This window comes from Oncorhynchus clarkii, chromosome 23 (assembly GCF_045791955.1).
Source record: "Oncorhynchus clarkii lewisi isolate Uvic-CL-2024 chromosome 23, UVic_Ocla_1.0, whole genome shotgun sequence".
Taxonomy (NCBI): domain Eukaryota; kingdom Metazoa; phylum Chordata; class Actinopteri; order Salmoniformes; family Salmonidae; genus Oncorhynchus; species Oncorhynchus clarkii.
Window position 1 is genome coordinate 50,739,272 of NC_092169.1, and position 21,600 is coordinate 50,760,871.

Consider the following 21,600-nt stretch of genomic DNA (forward strand, 5'->3'; position numbering starts at 1 on the left):
TAGTGAGGTGCATTACGGTCAGCAGGGTTAGTGAGGTGCTCCATGGTCAGCAGGGTTAGTGAGGTGCACCACGGTCAGCAGGGTTAGTGAGGTGCACCACGGTTAGTGAGGTGCTCCATGGTCAGCAGGGTTAGTGAGGTGCACCACGGTCAGCAGGGTTAGTGAGGTGCACCACGGTCAGCAGGGTTAGTGAGGTGCACCACGGTCAGCAGGGTTAGTGAGGTGCACCATGGTCAGCAGGGTTAGTGAGGTGCACCACGGTCAGCAGGGTTAGTGAGGTGCTCCACGGTCAGCAGGGTTAGTGAGGTGCACCATGGTCAGCAGGGTTAGTGAGGTGCTCCATGGTCAGCAGGGTTAGTGAGGTGCTCCATGGTCAGCAGGGTTAGTGAGGTGCACCATGGTCAGCAGGGTTAGTGAGGTGCTCCATGGTCAGCAGGGTTAGTGAGGTGCACCATGGTCAGCAGGGTTAGTGAGGTGACCATGGTCAGCAGGGTTAGTGAGGTGCACCATGGTCAGCAGGGTTAGTGAGGTGCTCCACGGTCAGCAGGGTTAGTGAGGTGCACCACGGTCAGCAGGGTTAGTAAGATGCTCCACGGTCAGCAGGGTTAGTGAGGTGCATTACAGTCAGCAGGGTTAGTGAGGTGCATTACAGTCAGCAGGGTTAGTGAGGTGCATTACAGTCAGCAGGGTTAGTGAGGTGACCCATGGTCAGCAGGGTTAGTGAGGTGCTCCACGGTCAGCAGGGTTAGTGAGGTGCTCCACGGTCAGCAGGGTTAGTGAGGTGCTCCACGGTCAGCAGGGTTAGTGAGGTGCTCCACGGTCAGCAGGGTTAGTGAGGTGCTCCACGGTTAGTGAGGTGCACCACAGTCAGCAGGGTTAGTGAGATGCTCCACAGTCAGCAGGGTTAGTGAGGTGCTCCACGGTCAGCAGGGTTAGTGAGGTGACCCATGGTCAGCAGGGTTAGTGAGGTGCTTCATGGTCAGCAGGGTTAGTGAGATGCTCCACAGTCAGCAGGGTTAGTGAGGTGCTCCACGGTCAGCAGGGTTAGTGAGGTGCTCCACGGTCAGCAGGGTTAGTGAGGTGCACCACAGTCAGCAGGGTTAGTGAGATGCTCCACGGTCAGCAGGGTTAGTGAGGTGCTCCACGGTCAGCAGGGTTAGTGAGGTGCTCCACGGTCAGCAGGGTTAGTGAGGTGCTCCACGGTCAGCAGGGTTAGTGAGGTGCACCACAGTCAGCAGGGTTAGTGAGATGCTCCACAGTCAGCAGGGTTAGTGAGGTGCACCACGGTCAGCAGGGTTAGTGAGGTGACCCATGGTCAGCAGGGTTAGTGAGATGCTCCACAGTCAGCAGGGTTAGTGAGGTGCTCCACGGTCAGCAGGGTTAGTGAGGTGACCCATGGTCAGCAGGGTTAGTGAGGTGCGCCATGGTCAGCAGGGTTAGTGAGGTGCTCCACGGTCAGCAGGGTTAGTGAGGTGCTCCACGGTCAGCAGGGTTAGTGAGGTGCTCCATGGTCAGCAGGGTTAGTGAGGTGCACCATGGTCAGCAGGGTTAGTGAGGTGCTCCATGGTCAGCAGGGTTAGTGAGGTGCACCATGGTCAGCAGGGTTAGTGAGGTGCTCCACGGTTAGTGAGGTGCTCCACGGTCAGCAGGGTTAGTGAGGTGCTCCACGGTTAGTGAGGTGCTCCACGGTCAGCAGGGTTAGTGAGGTGCACCATGGTCAGCAGGGTTAGTGAGGTGCATTACAGTCAGCAGGGTTAGTGAGGTGCTCCATGGTCAGCAGGGTTAGTGAGGTGCTCCACGGTTAGTGAGGTGCTCCACGGTCAGCAGGATTAGTGAGGTGCTCCACGGTCAGCAGGGTTAGTGAGGTGCTCCAAGGTCAGCAGGGTTAGTGAGGTGCTCCACGGTAAGCAGGGTTAGTGAGGTGCTCCACAGTCAGCAGGGTTAGTGAGGTGCATTACGGTCAGCAGGGTTAGTGAGGTGCTCCATGGTCAGCAGGGTTAGTGAGGTGCTCCACGGTCAGCAGGGTTAGTGAGGTGCTCCACAGTCAGCAGGGTTAGTGAGGTGCATTACGGTCAGCAGGGTTAGTGAGGTGCTCCACAGTCAGCAGGGTTAGTGAGGTGCTCCACGGTAAGCAGGGTTAGTGAGGTGCTCCACAGTCAGCAGGGTTAGTGAGGTGCATTACGGTCAGCAGGGTTAGTGAGGTGCACCATGGTCAGCAGGGTTAGTGAGGTGCTCCACGGTCAGCAGGGTTAGTGAGGTGCACCACGGTCAGCAGGGTTAGTGAGATGCTCCACGGTCAGCAGGGTTAGTGAGGTGCATTACAGTCAGCAGGGTTAGTGAGGTGCATTACAGTCAGCAGGGTTAGTGAGGTGACCCATGGTCAGCAGGGTTAGTGAGGTGACCCATGGTCAGCAGGGTTAGTGAGGTGCTCCACGGTCAGCAGGGTTAGTGAGGTGCTCCACGGTCAGCAGGGTTAGTGAGGTGCTCCACGGTCAGCAGGGTTAGTGAGGTGCTCCACGGTCAGCAGGGTTAGTGAGGTGCTCCACGGTCAGCAGGGTTAGTGAGGTGCTCCACGGTCAGCAGGGTTAGTGAGGTGCTCCACGGTCAGCAGGGTTAGTGAGGTGCTCCACGGTCAGCAGGGTTAGTGAGGTGCTCCACGGTCAGCAGGGTTAGTGAGGTGCATTACAGTCAGCAGGGTTAGTGAGGTGCATTACAGTCAGCAGGGTTAGTGAGGTGCATTACAGTCAGCAGAGTTAGTGAGGTGACCCATGGTCAGCAGGGTTAGTGAGGTGCTCCACGGTCAGCAGGGTTAGTGAGGTGCTCCACGGTCAGCAGGGTTAGTGAGGTGCACCATGGTCAGCAGGGTTAGTGAGGTGCACCACAGTCAGCAGGGTTAGTGAGGTGCACCACAGTCAGCAGGGTTAGTGAGGTGCACCACAGTCAGCAGGGTTAGTGAGGTGCTCTATGGTCAGCAGGGTTAGTGAGGTGCTCCACAGTCAGCAGGGTTAGTGAGGTGCTCCACGGTCAGCAGGGTTAGTGAGGTACACCATGGTCAGCAGGGTTAGTGAGGTGCACCACAGTCAGCAGGGTTAGTGAGGTGCACCATGGTCAGCAGGGTTAGTGAGGTGCACCATGGTCAGCAGGGTTAGTGAGGTGCTCCACGGTCAGCAGGGTTAGTGAGGTGCTCCACAGTCAGCAGGGTTAGTGAGGTGCACCACAGTCAGCAGGGTTAGTGAGGTGCACCACAGTCAGCAGGGTTAGTGAGGTGCACCATGGTCAGCAGGGTTAGTGAGGTGCTCTATGGTCAGCAGGGTTAGTGAGGTGCTCCACGGTCAGCAGGGTTAGTGAGGTGCACCATGGTCAGCAGGGTTAGTGAGGTGCTCCACGGTCAGCAGGGTTAGTGAGTTGCACCATGGTCAGCAGGGTTAGTGAGGTGCACCATGGTCAGCAGGGTTAGTGAGGTGCTCCACGGTCAGCAGGGTTAGTGAGGTGCTCCACGGTTAGTGAGGTGCTCCACGGTCAGCAGGGTTAGTGAGGTGCACCATGGTCAGCAGGGTTAGTGAGGTGCACCATGGTCAGCAGGGTTAGTGAGGTGCACCATGGTCAGCAGGGTTAGTGAGGTGCACCACGGTCAGCAGGGTTAGTGAGGTGCTCCACGGTCAGCAGGGTTAGTGAGGTGCACCATGGTCAGCAGGGTTAGTGAGGTGCTCCACAGTCAGCAGGGTTAGTGAGGTGCACCATGGTCAGCAGGGTTAGTGAGGTGCACCATGGTCAGCAGGGTTAGTGAGGTGCTCCACGGTCAGCAAGGTTAGTGAGGTGCATTACAGTCAGCAGGGTTAGTGAGGTGCATTACAGTCAGCAGGGTTAGTGAGGTGCATTACAGTCAGCAGGGTTAGTGAGGTGCATTACAGTCAGCAGGGTTAGTGAGGTGCACCATGGTCAGCAGGGTTAGTGAGGTGCTAGGTGCTGCTAATCTACTCACTCTGAGTGTGTGATGTTCCACAGCCAGCAGGGCAGCAACATTCTCCTGCAGTGAGACCACCTCCAGGAACTGACCCCACAGGGCCATGAGGAGGGAACACAGCTGGGCCAGGTTCATATTGACCAGCTCTGCCAGCTCGTCCGGGCTCTCCGCTCTCTGCTGTTGGAGAGAGGGGGACATGGATTAGCCCAGTATAGACACCAGGGGGCGCCACAAAGACAAGCTAAAACACAAACACAGGCCCTGTTCCAATTCTTCCATGTTTCCTTGAGGTCAGCTCATCTCTATTTGATTTCAAATCCAAATCACACTCAATGAAGAACTTTGTCCAGGAGTTTAAGTCCAGGACTTTAATCTGGGTCAGGGAGACCTGCCATAGTGCTGGAAGTGATTAGTCCACTAAGTAGACCTATCGACTTGACTATGAAAAGGGCTCAGACAGTGAGCTGATGGCAGAAACTAATATCGTACCTTGACTTGATCACAGAGCTCAGTGAGACGGTTCTCAACGTCTAGTTCCTCTGGAGAACAAAACAAAGAGCATTAAAAGAGGTCCTTTTTTGTTGTCAATTCCACAATCATATACAGATCTGTCAAGTCTGACAGACAGGCTGGAAAATCAACGGTATCATTAGACATAAGAGCCAATCAGACGGATGAAGAGAAGACAAGAAGAGAGCCAGAGAGAGAGACCTGGCCCCCAGAGATATGACTGTGGCAGAAAAGGACTAGAAGATAGAAGAGAGCAAGAGAGAGAGAGCCAGAGAGAGAGAGAGAGAGAGAGAGAGAGAGAGAGACCTGGCCCGAGAGATATGACTGTGGCAGAAAAGGACTAAGAAGATAGAAGAGAGCCAGAGAGAGAGAGAGACAGAGAGCCAGAGAGAGAGAGAGAGAGAGAGAAAGAAAGACCTGGCCCCCAGAGATATGACTGTGACAGAAAAAGACAAGAAGAAGAGAGCCAGAGAGAGAGAGACCTGGCCCCCAGAGATATGACTGTGACAGAAAAAGACAAGAAGAAGAAGAGAGCCAGAGAGAGAGAGACCTGGCCCCCAGAGATATGACTGTGACAGAAAAGGACTAGAAGAAGAGAGCCAGAGAGAGAGAGACCTGGCCCCCAGAGATATGACTGTGACAGAAAATGACTAGAAGGAGAGAGAGAGAGACCTGGCCCCCAGAGATATGACTGTGACAGAAAAGGACAAGAAGAAGAGAGCCAGAGAGAGAGAGAGAGCCAGAGAGAGAGAGACCTGGCCCCCAGAGATATGACTGACAGAAAAGGACAAGAAGAAGAGAGCCAGAGAGAGAGAGACCTGGCCCCAGAGATATGACTGTGACAGAAAAGGACTAGAAGAAGAAGGCCCACCTGTGGGGAGAAGGAAGTGTGTGAATAAATGACAGACAGAGGACTATGACAGGCACTGACCTCTAGGAGTTATAGTGACTGAAAGACTGAGGCATTGAAGCACACAGAAAGATTACCAGGTGTGTGGGGAAAAAGGAACCAAAAGAGGAGAAAGCAAAGAAACCAAACGGGAAAAGAAAAGATATGAAGAAGCAGGTTGAACTGAGGGTAGAGGGAAGGGACATGTAGGGTTCAGGTAGGGGGGACATACCTATAAAGACGTGCCTTTGGTCTGGAGGGAAGGGTCTTCTGAGTACTCTCTCATAAAGGACTTGCATGCTGGGCTTGGCTAGTAGGAGTGATTGGCACATATATAAGGGCATGTTTAACCTTGCTGTTGTTGTTACTATGCCCTCTAAGGTTAGAATGGATTAATAAGTACTTGATCATGTTCAGGATGAAACATTTGTTGTGACTGTGACTAACAGTCTGTGAAGCACCAGACCACAGCTAGTTGTAGGGAGGAGAGTTGATGTTGTGACTGTGACTAACAGTCTGTGAAGCACCAGACCACAGCTAGTTGTAGGGAGGAGAGTTGATGTTGTGACTGTGACTAACAGTCTGTGAAGCACCAGACCACAGCTAGTTGTAGGGAGGAGAGTTGATGTTGTGACTGTGACTAACAGTCTGTGAAGCACCAGACCACAGCTAGTTGTAGGGAGGAGAGTTGATGTTGTGACTGTGACTAACAGTCTGTGAAGCACCAGATCACAGCTAGTTGTAGGGAGGAGAGTTGATGTTGTGACTGTGACTAACAGTCTGTGAAGCACCAGACCACAGCTAGTTGTAGGGAGGAGAGTTGATGTTGTGACTGTGACTAACAGTCTGTGAAGCACCAGACCACAGCTAGTTGTAGGGAGGAGAGTTGATGTTGTGACTGTGACTAACAGTCTGTGAAGCACCAGACCACAGCTAGTTGTAGGGAGGAGAGTTGATGTTGTGACTGTGACTAACAGTCTGTGAAGCACCAGACCACAGCTAGTTGTAGGGAGGAGAGTTAATGTTGTGACTGTGACTAACAGTCTGTGAAGCACCAGACCACAGCTAGTTGTAGGGAGAAGAGTTAATGTTGTGACTGTGACTAACAGTCTGTGAAGCACCAGACCACAGCTAGTTGTAGGGAGGAGAGTTAATGTTGTGACTGTGACTAACAGTCTGTGAAGCACCAGACCACAGCTAGTTGTAGGGAGGAGAGTTGATGTTGTGACTGTGACTAACAGTCTGTGAAGCACCAGACCACAGCTAGTTGTAGGGAGGAGAGTTGATGTTGTGACTCCAAGGGTGAGCAAGTCAACTACTACCATCAACTTCCTTCTAGAACGGCTGAAAGGAATTATTTTTGTAGGAGGCAGGGAGCAAATGATGACATGCAAATACTATGATAAACAACACAGCCAGTTGATGAAGACAAATGTACAATACATCATACTCATTCTAGATACAGACAATGGAAAAAGCAAGAGAGAGAAGAGCACAACATTAAACAAGAGTGTTCTAACAGTAAAGTCTGGCAGCAGGCTAGAGGTGTGTGTTTCTGGATCATGTTGAGGTGTAATACACAGTTGAATGTCCTGTAATTCTCTCACTGGGTATCAGGGCTCTCTAAATCTAATTCTTCAACTCAAACCCTGCAGTCAAATCAAGCTGCAGGTCCAGTGTTGTAATGTCAACGCCAAAACTGAGGTAATAAATGGACTATGGGGGAATGACCCAGTCTGTCAGTGCCACATATCCATTACATCTGTGGAGCATCAACATCCTGGAGATTCTTTCCATTTCAGTTGACACTGTTTTTCTCCATGCAGCCACCTGGCAATGTGATGGGTGTGTGACTGACTGTTTGTAGTGTTACCATGGTGTAGTGTAGGTCTACCTAGCTCCATGCGGTGTGAGGAGGGCAGGTCCTTGCTGACGGAGGTGAAGTAACCAAACAGGCCCTGGTAGGCCAGCAGTAGGCTGGCACAGAGACTGTGGTGAAGACTGAATGCATGCTGCAAACATTGGTCTGACACCAGGAATGTTCTGCCCTGAAGGGAGGGAGACACACAGGGTGTTAATAACAGGTCATAACAGGCTATAACAAGTCACAGATGCTGTGACACACACACACAGTCAAGACAAGGTCACAGTGAAGAGAATGGATTCCTCATTGCACTGCTTTCTGAGCTCTCTCTCTCTCTCTCTGTGTGTCTGTGTGTGTGTGTGTGTTCTGAGCTGCCCCATTAGGTCTTGCTGCATGTATCTTAGAGTGACAAGGGGACTGAGCATTGTCTCTAGCATTCCACTTCATTGAACATGTTGCATTCAGGCATCAACCCTGTGTGTGTGTGTGTGTGTGTGTGGGAGGGGGGGGGGGGGGGCTAGCTATTAGCTCCCCTTCTCCATGTCGGTGTTATTACAAACCAGTTACTCTTAGACCTCCAGCTAAATCCAACATCTCTCCCTAATGGTTTCTAGTAGAGCTTCTTCTTCCCCATCTCATCGGTCAATAACCTCTCCTACCACAACTTGTTTTCCTTCTGCCCTGTACCTTACAGTCTTTATGAAGTACAGCTTGTCCCTGGCAGCAGAACACGCATTCTTATAGAAGTCATTACTAGCAGCAGAACACTCATTCTTATAGAAGTCATTACTAGCAGCAGAACACTCATTCTTATAGAAGTCATTACTAGCAGCTTGTCCCTGGCAGCAGAACACTCATTCTTATAGAAGTCATTACTAGCAGCAGAACTCTCATTCTTATAGAAGTCATTACTAGCAGCAGAACACTCATTCTTATAGAAGTCATTACTAGCAGCAGAACACTCATTCTTATAGAAGTCATTACTAGCAGCTTGTCCCTGACAGCAGAACACTCATTCTTATAGAAGTCATTACTAGCAGCTTGTCCCTGTCAGCAGAACACTCATTCTTATAGAAGTCATTACTAGCAGCTTGTCCCTGTCAGCAGAACACTCGTTCTTATAGAAGTCATTACTAGCAGCTTGTCCCTGACAGCGGAACACTCATTCTTATAGAAGTCATTACTAGCAGCAGAACACTCATTCTTATAGAAGTCATTACTAGCAGCTTGTCCCTGACAGCAGAACACTCATTCTTGTAGAAGTCATTACTAGCAGCAGAACACTCGTTCCTATAGAAGTCATTACTAGCAGCAGAACACTCGTTCCTATAGAAGTCATTACTAGCAGCAGAACACTCGTTCCTATAGAAGTCATTAACAGCAGCATAACACTCGTTCCTATAGAAGTCATTACTAGCAGCATAACACTCGTTCCTATAGAAGTCATTACTAGCAGAATAAGGGTCACAAAATACAGATAACTTTCGGACATCACGGTTGGAAGATTCCCGGAATTAGGAGGGGAATAAGTATGAAATCTGTGAATCCTCCAACAGGATTTCTGGATGAAGGTGTACTAGACGGGTCGGTTATTTGATTGATATGCTGCTGGTCGATTTCTTTAGATCTAGATATATTGTCATGGCACACGAGACAGCTGTCTGATTCCTGCCTGTCTCAGTGGACTAATCCGTTGTGGAGGCAGCAGGGATGGCACAGTCCATCACTAAGACAGGCATCAGTTGAGAGGGTGTCTGATTCCTGCCTGTCTCAGTGGACTAATCCGTTGTGGAGGCAGCAGGGATGGCACAGTCCATCACTAAGACAGGCTTCAGTTGAGAGGGTGTCTGATTCCTGCCTGTCTCAGTGGACCAATCCGTTGTGGAGGCAGCGGGGATGGCACAGTCCATCACTAAGACAGGCATCAGTTGAGAGGGTGTCTGATTCCTGCCTGTCTCAGTGGACTAATCCGTTGTGGAGGCAGTGGGGATGGCACAGTCCATCACTAAGACAGGCATCAGTTGAGAGGGTGTCTGATTCCTGCCTGTCTCAGTGGACTAATCCGTTGTGGAGGCAGCGGGGATGGCACAGTCCATCACTAAGACAGGCATCAGTTGAGAGGGTGTCTGATTCCTGCCTGTCTCAGTGGACTAATCCGTTGTGGAGGCAGTGGGGATGGCACAGTCCATCACTAAGACAGGCATCAGCCGAGAGGGTGTTTGCTTTGGTACCTCAAGCAATTTGATAGAATGGAGAAAATAAGTGAAATTGCATTGGTCTTTCCATAAATGTCTAAAGAGTATGAGAGTATTCCTTAGGCCTACAATACAGTATGTGTGAAGATAATGCTTTGGGTATCATTTAAAATGTTGAAGTTAAGAAGGTAAGTGTGGCTTAGATGCACAAGACTCATCTCTCTCCAGAATGCATCTTCTCCGGCCAATTCATTGTTTCATATTAACTGCGTGAATGGTTTGCCCTTCGATTGTTAAATTCTATCAATTCACCACGACACATAACACCAGTAGTACCTTTCATTCTCATCTATCTATGTTTGTTTTGTTCCGGTCATTTCTGTTAATGGATTCAACATATTATTATTTGGCCTACAGTCAGGGAAAAAGAAGAGCTACTAGAAGCCATTAGTGAGAGATGACTGATTTATCTGGAGGTTGAGGACTAATTGGTTTGTAATTACCATTCTCCATGTCAGAGTGAACAGAGCTCACAACCTGTGCTACACTCGTGAGAGACACGTTTTGGGTTATTTCATTCCATTTAAGAGTTTGGTCCATTTATTCATTGTATTATGTTTGGAGCGCTCCTGTTAATATTGTTTAAGGACGTGCACCTGATTATCCATAGATGTAGACCTAGGCTACCTGGCCTGTGTGCAAATGTAGAAATGTGCCTATTTGGGGAAGTCTGATAGTATCTGTGATTGTCTTAACTCATCACCACTAATGAGCTGTGGATCTTCTCAAAGTGTTTACTTCTTTACCTCAAACAGCAGGTGAACAAAGTATATTTTTACATCCATTGAGAATGACAATAGTTCCTCAATGCATTTGAAAAATCTTTCCATCTTTCTCCCATTGATAAAAGGGAAACATATCATGGTCTGATCCAGTGGAAACGTCATAGCAGGAGGAGGAGGAGGAGGGTGGGGAAAATGTATTTTTATTTTGGTTATGTTGATCTCTGGCTCCGTCTTGAGTCATTTGTGCGTCTTAATTATTCAATCACAGTGCCCTTAAAGCATCAGACAAGCTCAGTACATATAGTTGATGTTATAGGGTGTGTCAATATATGGAAAAATACATGTTTTAGAACAGACAACTCAGACGAGAAACATTTTTTTAGAGGAAGACAGCCCTGAGGCCTAATCTATACTTACATCAGCAGACAGCTGTTTGACATAGCTGGTTCCAAACACCACATTCTCCAGGGCCGGGATGACAGAGTCTTTACTCTGCTGGGGGGCGGTGCGATTCAGCCATGTACTCTTCACTAGCCGGGGGAAACTACAACAGACAACAGCCATTAAGGAATCAACTGGTCAACACCTTTCAGTTATACTGCTCTGAAGACAAAGTCTAAACTGGAGGCTGGATAAATATAGTGTAGATTTACATCTTAGTCATTTAGCAGACGCTCTTATCCAGAGAGACTTATGCTTATTTATGAACGTGATGATATATCCAAGTCAGTCCGAAGTCACACCCTATTCCCTATACAGTGGGGGGGTGTTACCTGATGAGGGGTTGGTGCAGGGCAACCAGGGATGCGTGGACGGCCATAGAGACGACAGACAGGTGGAAGTAGTCGAACATGATATTGATGTGTTGGTGGATGCCTCGGTTCAGGCTAAAGTGCAAGCGGAGCGAACGACTGCTGATGTTCTGCAGGGAGCTGAGCTCCTCGGGCCTAGTGGAAAAGAACGTATCTGCTGGAGAAACTCAAATCATACAATAGAAAAATGTATTCATATAGATGCATAAAGAATATAAAAAAACTGTGTGCAATGTTTCCATCTAAAGTATTGGGAAATATTTGACTTGAAATGCACTGCTGCACACTCCCTTGGTATAAACAGACCCCATCAGACGTGTCTTAAAAGTGCCGGATACGGGTTTATTAAGGACACCATAGCAGAGATCCAAAAACACAATCTTCATCTAAAAATAGCCAGATCTGGGTTAAAATACTACATGAAGAATTTAAAAAACTTTATCTGGGGTTGAATGAGCTTGTCTGGTGTTTTAGTTGCAAACCTGCCACCCCCATCAATCTGGCTGTCTGGGCAGGCTAAAGAAAACACTAGAAGTACAGTATCTAAGACTTCAAATGGTGTTTGAACACAGGTTTGGTAAGAGCATAAGAAGCACAGTGTTCGGCCATGATGAAACGTACGAGAAGTCTCCATCTGTGAAGTATAACTCCAGAGACAGCTGGAAGTCCATGTCATTGAGGGATTCTTCTACCTGAAGAGGGATAGAGACAGACAGGGGAAACAATCATTTCAGAGGGGGAAAAGAAACTGTGTGAGTGATAGTGACAGTGAGCCTTTCTCCCATCGACAGAGGAACTGATTTCCACCATGACAACAACCCAAGAGCACCATTCACTAGCGTACTACTTAGTATGAAGCAATGTGCAGTACTGGGCATGCATTCTTAGTAGTACGTACTAGAGGTCGACCGATTATGATTTTTCAACGCTGATACCGATTATTGGAGGACCAAAAAAAGCCGATACCGATTAATTGGCCGATTTAAAAAATATATGTATTTGTAATAATGACAATTACAACAATACTGAATTAACACTTATTTTAACTTAATATAATACATCAATGAAATCAATTTAGCCTCAAGTAGATAATGAAACATGTTCAATTTGGTTTAAATAATGCAAAAACAAAGTGTTGGAGAAGAAAGTAAAAGTGCAATATGTGCCATGTAAGAAAGCTAACGTTTCAGTTCCTTGCTCAGAACATATGAAAGCTGGTGGTTCCTTTTAACATGAGTCTTCAATATCCCTATTTCCCTCTATACCATTTCCCTCTTTGTATTTCATTAACCTTTGACTATTGGATGTTCTTATAGGCACTTTAGTATTGCCAGTGTAACAGTATAGCTTCCATCCCTCTCCTCGCTCCTCCCTGGGCTCGAACCAGCAGCAAAACGACAACAGCCACCACATCGAAGCAGCGTTACCCATGCAGAGCAAGGGAAACAACCACCCCAAGGCTCAGAGCGAGTGAAATGTTTGAAATGCTATTAGCGCGCGCTATCTAGCCAGCCATTTCACTTCGGTTACACCAGCCTCATCTCGGGAGTTGATAGGTTTGAAGTCATAAACAGCGCAATGCTTGACGCACAACGAAGAGCTACTGGCAAAACACACGAAAGTGCTGTTCGAATGAATGTTTACGCGCCTGCTTCTGCCTACCACCGCTCAGTCAGATACTTAGATACTTGTATGCTCAGTCAGATTATATGCAACACAGGACACGCTAGATAATATCTAGTAATATCATCAACCATGTGTAGTTAACTAGTGATTATGATTGATTGTTTTTCATAAGATAAATTTAATGCTAGCTAGCAACTTACCTCGGCTTACTGCATTTGCGTAACAGGCAGTCTCCTTGTGGAGTGCAACGAGAGAGAGGCAGGTCGTTATTGCGTTGGACAAGTTAACTGTAGGTTGCAAGATTGGATCCCCCGAGCTGACAAGGTGAAAATCTGTCTTTCTGCCCCTGAACGAGGCAGTTAACCCACCGTTCCTAGGCCGCCATTGAAAATAAAAATGTGTTCTTAACTGACTTGCCTAGTTAAATAAAGATTAAATAAAGGTGTAAAAATTAAAATAAATCGGCACCCAAAAATACCGATTTCCAATTGTTATGAAAACTTGAAATCGGCCCCAATTAATCGGCCATTCCGATTAATCGGTCGACCTCTAGTACGTACTACGTAGTATGAAGCAATGTGCAGTACTGGGCATGCATTCTTAGTAGTACGTACTACGTAGTATGAAGCAATGTGCAGTACTGGGCATGCATTCTTAGTAGTACATTAGTATGAATGGATAGAAATCAGAGGAAACCCTTCAGAGTGGAAAAACCATACCGTGTCTCTCTTCCTATATCCATACCATCATACCACGTCTCTCTTCCTATATCCATACCATCATACCACGTCTCTCTTCCTATATCCATACCATCATACCACGTCTCTCTTCCTATATCCATACCATCATACCACGCCTCTCTTCCTATATCCATACCACGTCTCTCTTCCTATATCCATACCATCATACCACGTCTCTCCTCCTATATCCATACCATCATACCACGTCTCTCTTCCTATATCCATACCATCATACCACGTCTCTCTTCCTATATCCATACCATCATACCACGTCTCTCCTCCTATATCCATACCATCATACCACGTCTCTCCTCCTATATCCATACCATCATACCACGTCTCTCCTCCTATATCCATACCATCATACCACGTCTCTCCTCCTATATCCATACCATCATACCACGTCTCTCTTCCTATATCCATACCATCATACCACGTCTCTCCTCCTATATCCATACCATCATACCACGTCTCTCTTCCTATATCCATACCATCATACCACGTCTCTCCTCCTATACCAATACCATCATACCACGTCTCTCCTCCTATACCATCATACCACGTCTCTCCTCCTATACCATCATACCACGTCTCTCCTCCTATACCATCATACCACGTCTCTCCTCCTATACCATCATACCACGTCTCTCCTCCTATATCCATACCATCATACCACGTCTCTCTTCCTATATCCATACCATCATACCACGTCTCTCTTCCTATATCCATACCATCATACCACGTCTCTCTTCCTATATCCATACCATCATACCACGTCTCTCCTCCTATATCCATACCATCATACCACGTCTCTCCTCCTATATCCATACCATCATACCACGTCTCTCTTCCTATATCCATACCATCATACCACGTCTCTCTTCCTATATCCATACCATCATACCACGTCTCTCTTCCTATATCCATACCATCATACCACGTCTCTCTTCCTCTATCCATACCACGTCTCTCCTCCTATATACATACCATCATACCATGTCTCTCCTCCTATATCCATACCATCATACCACGTCTCTCCTCCTATATCCATACCATCATACCACGTCTCTCTTCCTATATCCATACCATCATACCACGTCTCTCTTCCTATATCCATACCATGTCTCTCTTCCTATATCCATACCATCTTACCACGTCTCTGCTCCTATATCCATACCATCATAACAGGTATTTATTTTATAACATGCTATTGTGAACAATATCCATGTGAGATATTAGGCTAAATTGTCTACATTAAAGCTAAATAGCCTGCATCTAATTGGCCAATCATATGGATCACTGCAGTGGAGCTCAAGCTCACTCAGTATGAAGCAATGTATTGGGCATTGTAAGTAGTATGCTACTGTGACCATTTGAACACAGGCTAGCCAGAGCCTCAGTGAAAGTCAGCCTATTGTCCTCTATAGCAGAACTGATTCTAACCAGCACAACGACAACTTGGTCATTGGTCACGGTCTTAGCCTACAGTCTAGCTTCCTCATCTTAGCTTAGCCTACAGTCTAGCTTCCTCATCTTAGCTTAGCCTACAGTCTAGCTTCCTCAGCTTAGCCTACAATCTAGCTTCTTCAGCTTAGCCTACAGTCTAGCCTCCTCAGCTTAGCCTACAGTCTAGCCTCCTCAGCTTAGCCTACAGTCTAGCCTCCTCAGCTTAGCCTACAGTCTAGCGTCCTCAGTTTAGCCTACAGTCTAGCCTCCTCAGTTTAGCCTACAGTCTAGCCTCCTCAGTTTAGCCTACAGTCCAGCCTCCACAGCTTAGCCTACAGTCTAGCCTCCACAGCTTAGCCTACAGTCTAGCCTCCACAGCTTAGCCTACAGTCTAGCCTCCACAGCTTAGCCTACAGTCTAGCCTCCTCAGCTTAGCCTACAGTCTAGCCTCCACAGCTTAGCCTACAGTCTAGCCTCCACAGCTTAGCCTACAGTCTAGCCTCCAGAGCTTAGCCTACAGTCTAGCCTCCACAGCTTAGCCTACAGTCTAGCCTCCACAGCTTAGCCTACAGTCTAGCCTCCACAGCTTAGCCTACAGTCTAGCCTCCACAGCTTAGCCTACAGTCTAGCCTCCTCATCTTAGCCTACAGTCTAGCCTCCTCATCTTAGCCTACAGTCTAGCTTCCTCGTCTTAGCCTACAATCTAGCTTCATTACCTTCTTCTCATCCAGCAGCATCATGATTTTGAACACCAGCACATCATTGACAACCACCTCCTCGTTCTTATAGAGGATCTGGAAGGTCTTGCTGCAGATGACGTCATCGACCACAGCCGCAGGGAAGGCCAGATCAGAACCTGTAATGAGAAGACATTTGTTTGAATGCAGAAAACTTACATCAACACAGTAATACACAATGACTATATCAACAAAATAACTGAGATTAACCGGAGGCTAGGAACTGGAGAGGAGTGGGGGGGGTTAGGTACTGGAGAGGAGTGGGGGGGTTAGGTACTGGAGAGGAGGGGGGGTTAGGTACTGGAGAGGAGTGGGAGGGTTAGGTACTGGAGAGGAGTGGGAGGGTTAGGTACTGGAGAGGAGTGGGAGGGTTAGGTACTGGAGAGGAGTGGGAGGGTTAGGTACTGGAGAGGAGTGGGAGGGTTAGGTACTGGAGAGGAGTGGGAGGGTTAGGTACTGGAGAGGAGTGGGAGGGTTAGGTACTGGAGAGGAGTGGGAGGGTTAGGTACTGGAGAGGAGTGGGGGGGTTAGGTACTGGAGAGGAGTGGGGGGGTTAGGTACTGGAGAGGGGGGGGTAAGGTACTGGAGAGGAGGGGGGGGTTAGGTACTGGAGAGGAGGGGGGGGGTTAGGTACTGGAGAGGAGTGGGAGGGTTAGGTACTGGAGAGGAGTGGGAGGGTTAGGTACTGGAGAGGAGTGGGGGGGTTAGGTACTGGAGAGGAGTGGGGGGGTTAGGTACTGGAGAGGGGGGGTAAGGTACTGGAGAGGAGGGGGGGGTTAGGTACTGGAGAGGAGGGGGGGGTTAGGTACTGGAGAGGAGTGGGGAGGTTAGGTACTGGCGAGGAGTGGGGGGGTTAGGTACTGGAGAGGAGAAGGGGGGGTTAGGTACGGAGAGGAGTGGGGGGGTTAGGTACTGGAGAGGAGAAGAGGGGGGGTTAGGTACTGGAGAGGAGAAGGGGGGGTTAGGTACGGAGAGGAGTGGGGGGGTTAGGTACTGAGAGGGGGGGTTGGGTACTGAGAGGGGGGGTTAGGTACTGAGAGGAGGGGGGGGTTAGGTACTGAGAGGAGGGGGGGGGTTAGGTACTGAGAAGAGGGGGGGTTAGGTACTGAGAAGAGGGGGGGGTTAGGTACTGAGAAGAGGGGGGGTTAGGTACTGAGAAGAGGGGGGGTTAGGTACTGAGAAGAGGGGGGGTTAGGTACTGAGAAGAGGGGGGGTTAGGTACTGAGAAGAGGGGGGGTTAGGTACTGAGAAGAGGGGGGGGGGTTAGATACTGAGAGGAGGGGGGGGGGGGGGGTAGGTACTGAGAAGAGGGGGGGTTAGGTACTACTAATAGGGGGAAAAAGCCAAACAGTAACATATCAGGATAATATGACGATATATCACATAATTATGACTATCGCAATATAGATTTTTGCGCTGCTTAGCTGTACCAAAACTTGTTCTCCATCTTCTTTTTAAATAAGTAGCCAATTTGTTTTTAGTACTTTTATTTCCATGACAGATCAAAACTGGTTTTCCATTGGCTCTCTGTCCCTCTGCAGCAGACATATGGTGAGCAATATGTTTGGAACATGGAATCCTAATAAAATCACAGTATCGAATAGCAATACATATAGAATTGTGAGAATTGTGGCACATATCACATCGGCACCAAAGTATGGGTATAATATCGTATCGTGAGGTCCCTGGCAATTCCCAGCACTACTAGGTACCGGTGAGAAGTTGGCCAGTTAACTTCCTATGAACAGCTTACAGTACATGTTCCCTCTAGCAGACATCCAGGATGTCAGCTGTGACCTGGCAGCAGTCTGAGGCATGTCCTAGCAGCATAGACACAGCAAACAGACGCAGTCAGTCTGTTGGTTGTTTTACACATGGCTGATGGCTTACAAGGATGACTAACCATTTCCTATCCTTTCTAGGTGATTAACGGCACTATAGAACCTGCAACTATGAGATCAGCCGTGGAGGAACTAACAGCACTATAGAACCTGCAACTATGAGATCAGCAGGGGAGGAACTATCAGCACTATAGAACCTGCAACTATTAGATCAGCAGGGGAGGAACTAACAGCACTATAGAACCTACAACTATGTGATCAGCCGTGGAGGAACTAACAGCACAACAGAACCTGCAACTATGAGATCAGCCGTGGAGGAACTAACAGCACTATAGAACCTGCAACTATGTGATCAGCCATGGAGGAACTAACAGCACTATAGAACCTGCAACTATGAGATCAGCCGTGGAGGAACTAACAGCACTATAGAACCTGCAACTATGAGATCAGCCGTGGAGGAACTAACAGCACTATAGAACCTGCAACTATGAGATCAGCCGTGGAGGAACTAACAGCACTATAGAACCTGCAACTATGAGATCAGCCGTGGAGGAACTAACAGCACTATAGAACCTGCAACTATGAGATCAGCCGTGGAGGAACTAACAGCACTATAGAACCTGCAACTATGAGATCAGCCGTGGAGGAACTAACAGCACTATAGAACCTGCAACTATGAGATCAGCAGGGGAGGAACTATCAGCACTATAGAACCTGCAACTATGAGATCAGCCATGGAGGAACTAACAGCACTATAGAACCTACAACTATGAGATCAGCCGTAGAGGTACTAACAGCACTATAGCCGTGGAGGGAAAGACCAGAGAGGAACAGGAATCCACCAACCCAGAAAATACAATACAAGCTCATGGAACAGCTTTCTGCTGAAAATGAAACAACCCCATTTTGGGGAATTAGCCTTTTTCACCACTTAAAGTATAACACCAACTCTAGTCAATTGGGTGTACTACCAATGCCAGAGAGACCTGGCTAGCAAGAGACCAGAGACAAGGCCTCCTATTAATAGGCCACTTAGAAACCCCAGGGTTGAGGTGAGGAGGAAGAACCAATCCCACTCAGCTAAAGCTCTCAGCCTCTCACTGACTCCTATCAGGCTCAGAGCAGAAAACACTGGAGCATCCTGCAATCTCATCCTCCTTTGTCCCCTCTTAATCCTCACTGTGAAAGGAGGATTGGTTGTTGGAGGACAGAATGCAGCGTATTGTGAGGCTGCAGTGGAGGGAGCAAAGGCATTCCTCTCAGTGCAGACCAGGACAGGGATGAGTTATGACTGTTCCAGGCTGCCAGGACTCAGAAAAGAGCTGGGAACAAGGCTGGTTTTGTGAGATCAACCAGTCCTGCCACTATGCCAACTCCAAACCAACAAAAAAACCCAATGGAGGAGTAGACCAAATCCACATTCATCTGAAGGGCTTCCCTCAATGTCATTCAACCAAGAGTATCACTGTCAGTTCAAATGGATATTCAACTCACACATTGGAACTCTAGATAAACGCCATCTTTCACATTAAAAGAGACAGCATCACCATTCTGGAACGCACAAAATCAGACCAGACGATTTAGAGGAGAGCTTCATATCATATTTATCATCTCTCAGCTTGCTGAAGTTTCTAAAACTGTTTGAATGATGTCTGAGTATAACAGAACTCATATGGTAGGCGAAAACCTGAGAAAAATCCAACCAGGAAGTGGGACATCTGAGGTTTGTAGTTTTTCAAAGCTTGGCCTACCGAGTACACATTGAGATATGGATAAGGTTGCACTTCCTAGGGCTTCCACTAGATGTCAACTGTCTTTTTAAATGTGAATGATGATTCTACTATAAAGGAGGGGCTCATGAGACCTGTTTGAGTCAGTGTTCTGGCATAGTGCCTCGGTCTCATGACGCGCGCTCCCGACAGAGTTACCTCTCGTTCCAGTGCCTTTCTAAAGACAAAGGAATTCCCAGGTTGGAACATTATTGATTGATTCCATACATCGTTTGACATGTTTCTAAAGGACTGTAATGGAACTTCAAGTTTTTGTCTGGATGAAATGCTCGCGCCTCATGAAGATGGGTTACTGGGCTGAACACGCTAACAACAAGTGGCAATTTGGACATAAATGATGGAACAAATCAGTCATTTATTGTCGAACTGGGATTCCTGGGACTGCCTTCTGATGAAGATCATCAAAGGTATGTGAATATTTATGGTGTTGTTTCTAACTTTGTTGATTCCAAAATGGCGGATATTCCTCTGGCTGTTTTGGGTTCTGAGCGCCGTTCTCAAATTATGCTTTTTCCGTAAAAGTTTAAAAAGAAATCTGACACAGCGGTTGCATTAACGTCTGGCCTAATCATTCCTTTCATAGTAAAATATGTTGAAGGAGAACCAAGAACTTAAACAAAACCCTCCCAAATGATGAACAATATGGAACCTGCCTCACACGCAATCAGAAAACATCTCTGTTAATGAAGCATAAAGGAATTGTCCGTAGAGCTCCGAGACAGGATTGTGTCGAGGCACAGATCTGTGAAAGGGTATCAAACAATGACTGCAGCAATCGGGGGAGAAGGGCTTTGGTCAGGGAAGAGACCAAGAACACGATGGTAACTCCAGAGCTCCAGAGTTCCTTTGACCTGAATGCCAAGAGTCAAGTCTGGAGGAAACCTGGCACCATCCCTACAGTGAAGCATGGTGGTGGCAGCATCATGCTGTGGGGATATTTTTCAGCAGCAGGGACTGAAAGACTAGTCAGGATCGAGGGAAAGATGAACGGAGCAAAGTACAGAGAACATTGATGAAAACATGTTCCAGAACACTCAGGACTTCAGACTGGGGCGAAGGTTCACCTTCCAACAGGACAACGACCCTAAGCACACAGCCAAGACAACGCAGGAGTGGCTTCGGGACTAGTCTCTGAATGTCGTTGAGTGGCCCAGCCACTGATTGAACATCTCTGGAGAGACCTGAAAATAGCTGTGCAGCGACGCTCCCCATCCAATCTGACAGAGCTTGAGAGAATCTTCAGAGAAGAATAGGAGAAACTCCCCAAACACATGTGTGCCGAGCTTATAGCGTCATAACCGAGAAGACTTGAGGCTGTAATCACTGCCAAAGGTACTGTTCCTTCTCCCTTAATGTGACCTGACCTCGGCCCCCATTCCACACTAATCCACATCTCTCCACCCTTATCAGTGACTGCAAACATGTGATTGTCTTTCCTTTACTCAGTACACTCCAAGCCTCTGGCTCATATCCACCCTTAATTGACCCGACCATATACATTCCTCCTACGGATACCCATTCACTTCTGGTATAGAAACCAGACTGTGGCACTCCTCATTTCCTCATGATTAACAATATTTCAAGTTTAGAACTCAGAACCCATTATGAGTAAAGGGTCTGAATACTTATGTAAATGAGATTTTTTTTATGTGCAAAAATGTCATCCATTTTAGAATAAGGATGTAACAAAATGTGGAAAAAGTCAAGGGGTGGATACAACTCTGATGAAATCCATTCAAAGAAACATTAAACAGAGTTTAAAAACTACTTGGATTTTAATTTATTTGATTTATTTCACCTTTATTTAACCAGGTAGGCAAGTTGAGAACAAGTTCTCATTTACAATTGCGACCTGGCCAAGATAAAGCAAAGCAGTTCGACACATACAACGACACAGAGTTACACATGGAGTATAACAAACATACAGTCAATAATACATTATTAGCTAGTCTATATACGATGTGAGCAAATGAGGTGAGAAGGGAGGTAAAGGCAAAAAAGGCCATGGTGGCAAAGTAAATACAATATAGCAAGTAAAACACTGGAATGGTAGTTTTGCAATGGAAGAATGTGCAAAGTAGAAATAAAAATATTTTTTTTACAAACTCAAAATGAAAAACATACTTGAAAATAACAATACATGGGATGACAGTCCCAGAATCATCCCAGAGTCCCAGAATTGTCTCTGAAAAGGTTGCCTTTCAGGTCTTCTCCAAACTCCATCCTCAGAAAGCAAAAGGCTGTGATGGTCTAAGTGGGATGTTATCAGGGAGTGTAAGTGGCTGTGTAACATGTACAGAATACTTTTTCAAATGTCATTGGACAGCAGCAGAACCACCCAAATCTAGAAAACTGAAACTATCGTGCCCATTCACAAAGTGAATCATCCCAATCCCTGAAT

At 47.4% G+C, this 21,600-nt stretch overlaps 1 protein-coding gene across 5 annotated transcripts in view; it reads right to left on the bottom strand.

Moving 5' to 3' along the window:
* LOC139381457 (family with sequence similarity 135 member A) overlaps positions 1–21,600 on the bottom strand; it is a 50,544-nt gene that overhangs the window by 12,421 nt on the left and 16,523 nt on the right. For 2 of the 5 annotated variants that reach the window (XM_071125002.1, XM_071125000.1), the window contains exons 4-11: positions 15,548–15,687; positions 11,641–11,711; positions 10,981–11,154; positions 10,625–10,751; positions 7,258–7,411; positions 5,596–5,673; positions 4,454–4,503; positions 3,983–4,141 (exon numbers count right to left, since the gene is read on the bottom strand). In XM_071125002.1, coding sequence (XP_070981103.1) covers positions 3,983–4,141; positions 4,454–4,503; positions 5,596–5,673; positions 7,258–7,411; positions 10,625–10,751; positions 10,981–11,154; positions 11,641–11,711; positions 15,548–15,687 — 953 coding nt within the window. The remainder of the gene's footprint in view (positions 1–3,982; positions 4,142–4,453; positions 4,504–5,595; positions 5,674–7,257; positions 7,412–10,624; positions 10,752–10,980; positions 11,155–11,640; positions 11,712–15,547; positions 15,688–21,600) is intronic. The other 3 variants (XM_071125001.1, XM_071125004.1, XM_071125003.1) reach the window with 3 other exon arrangements.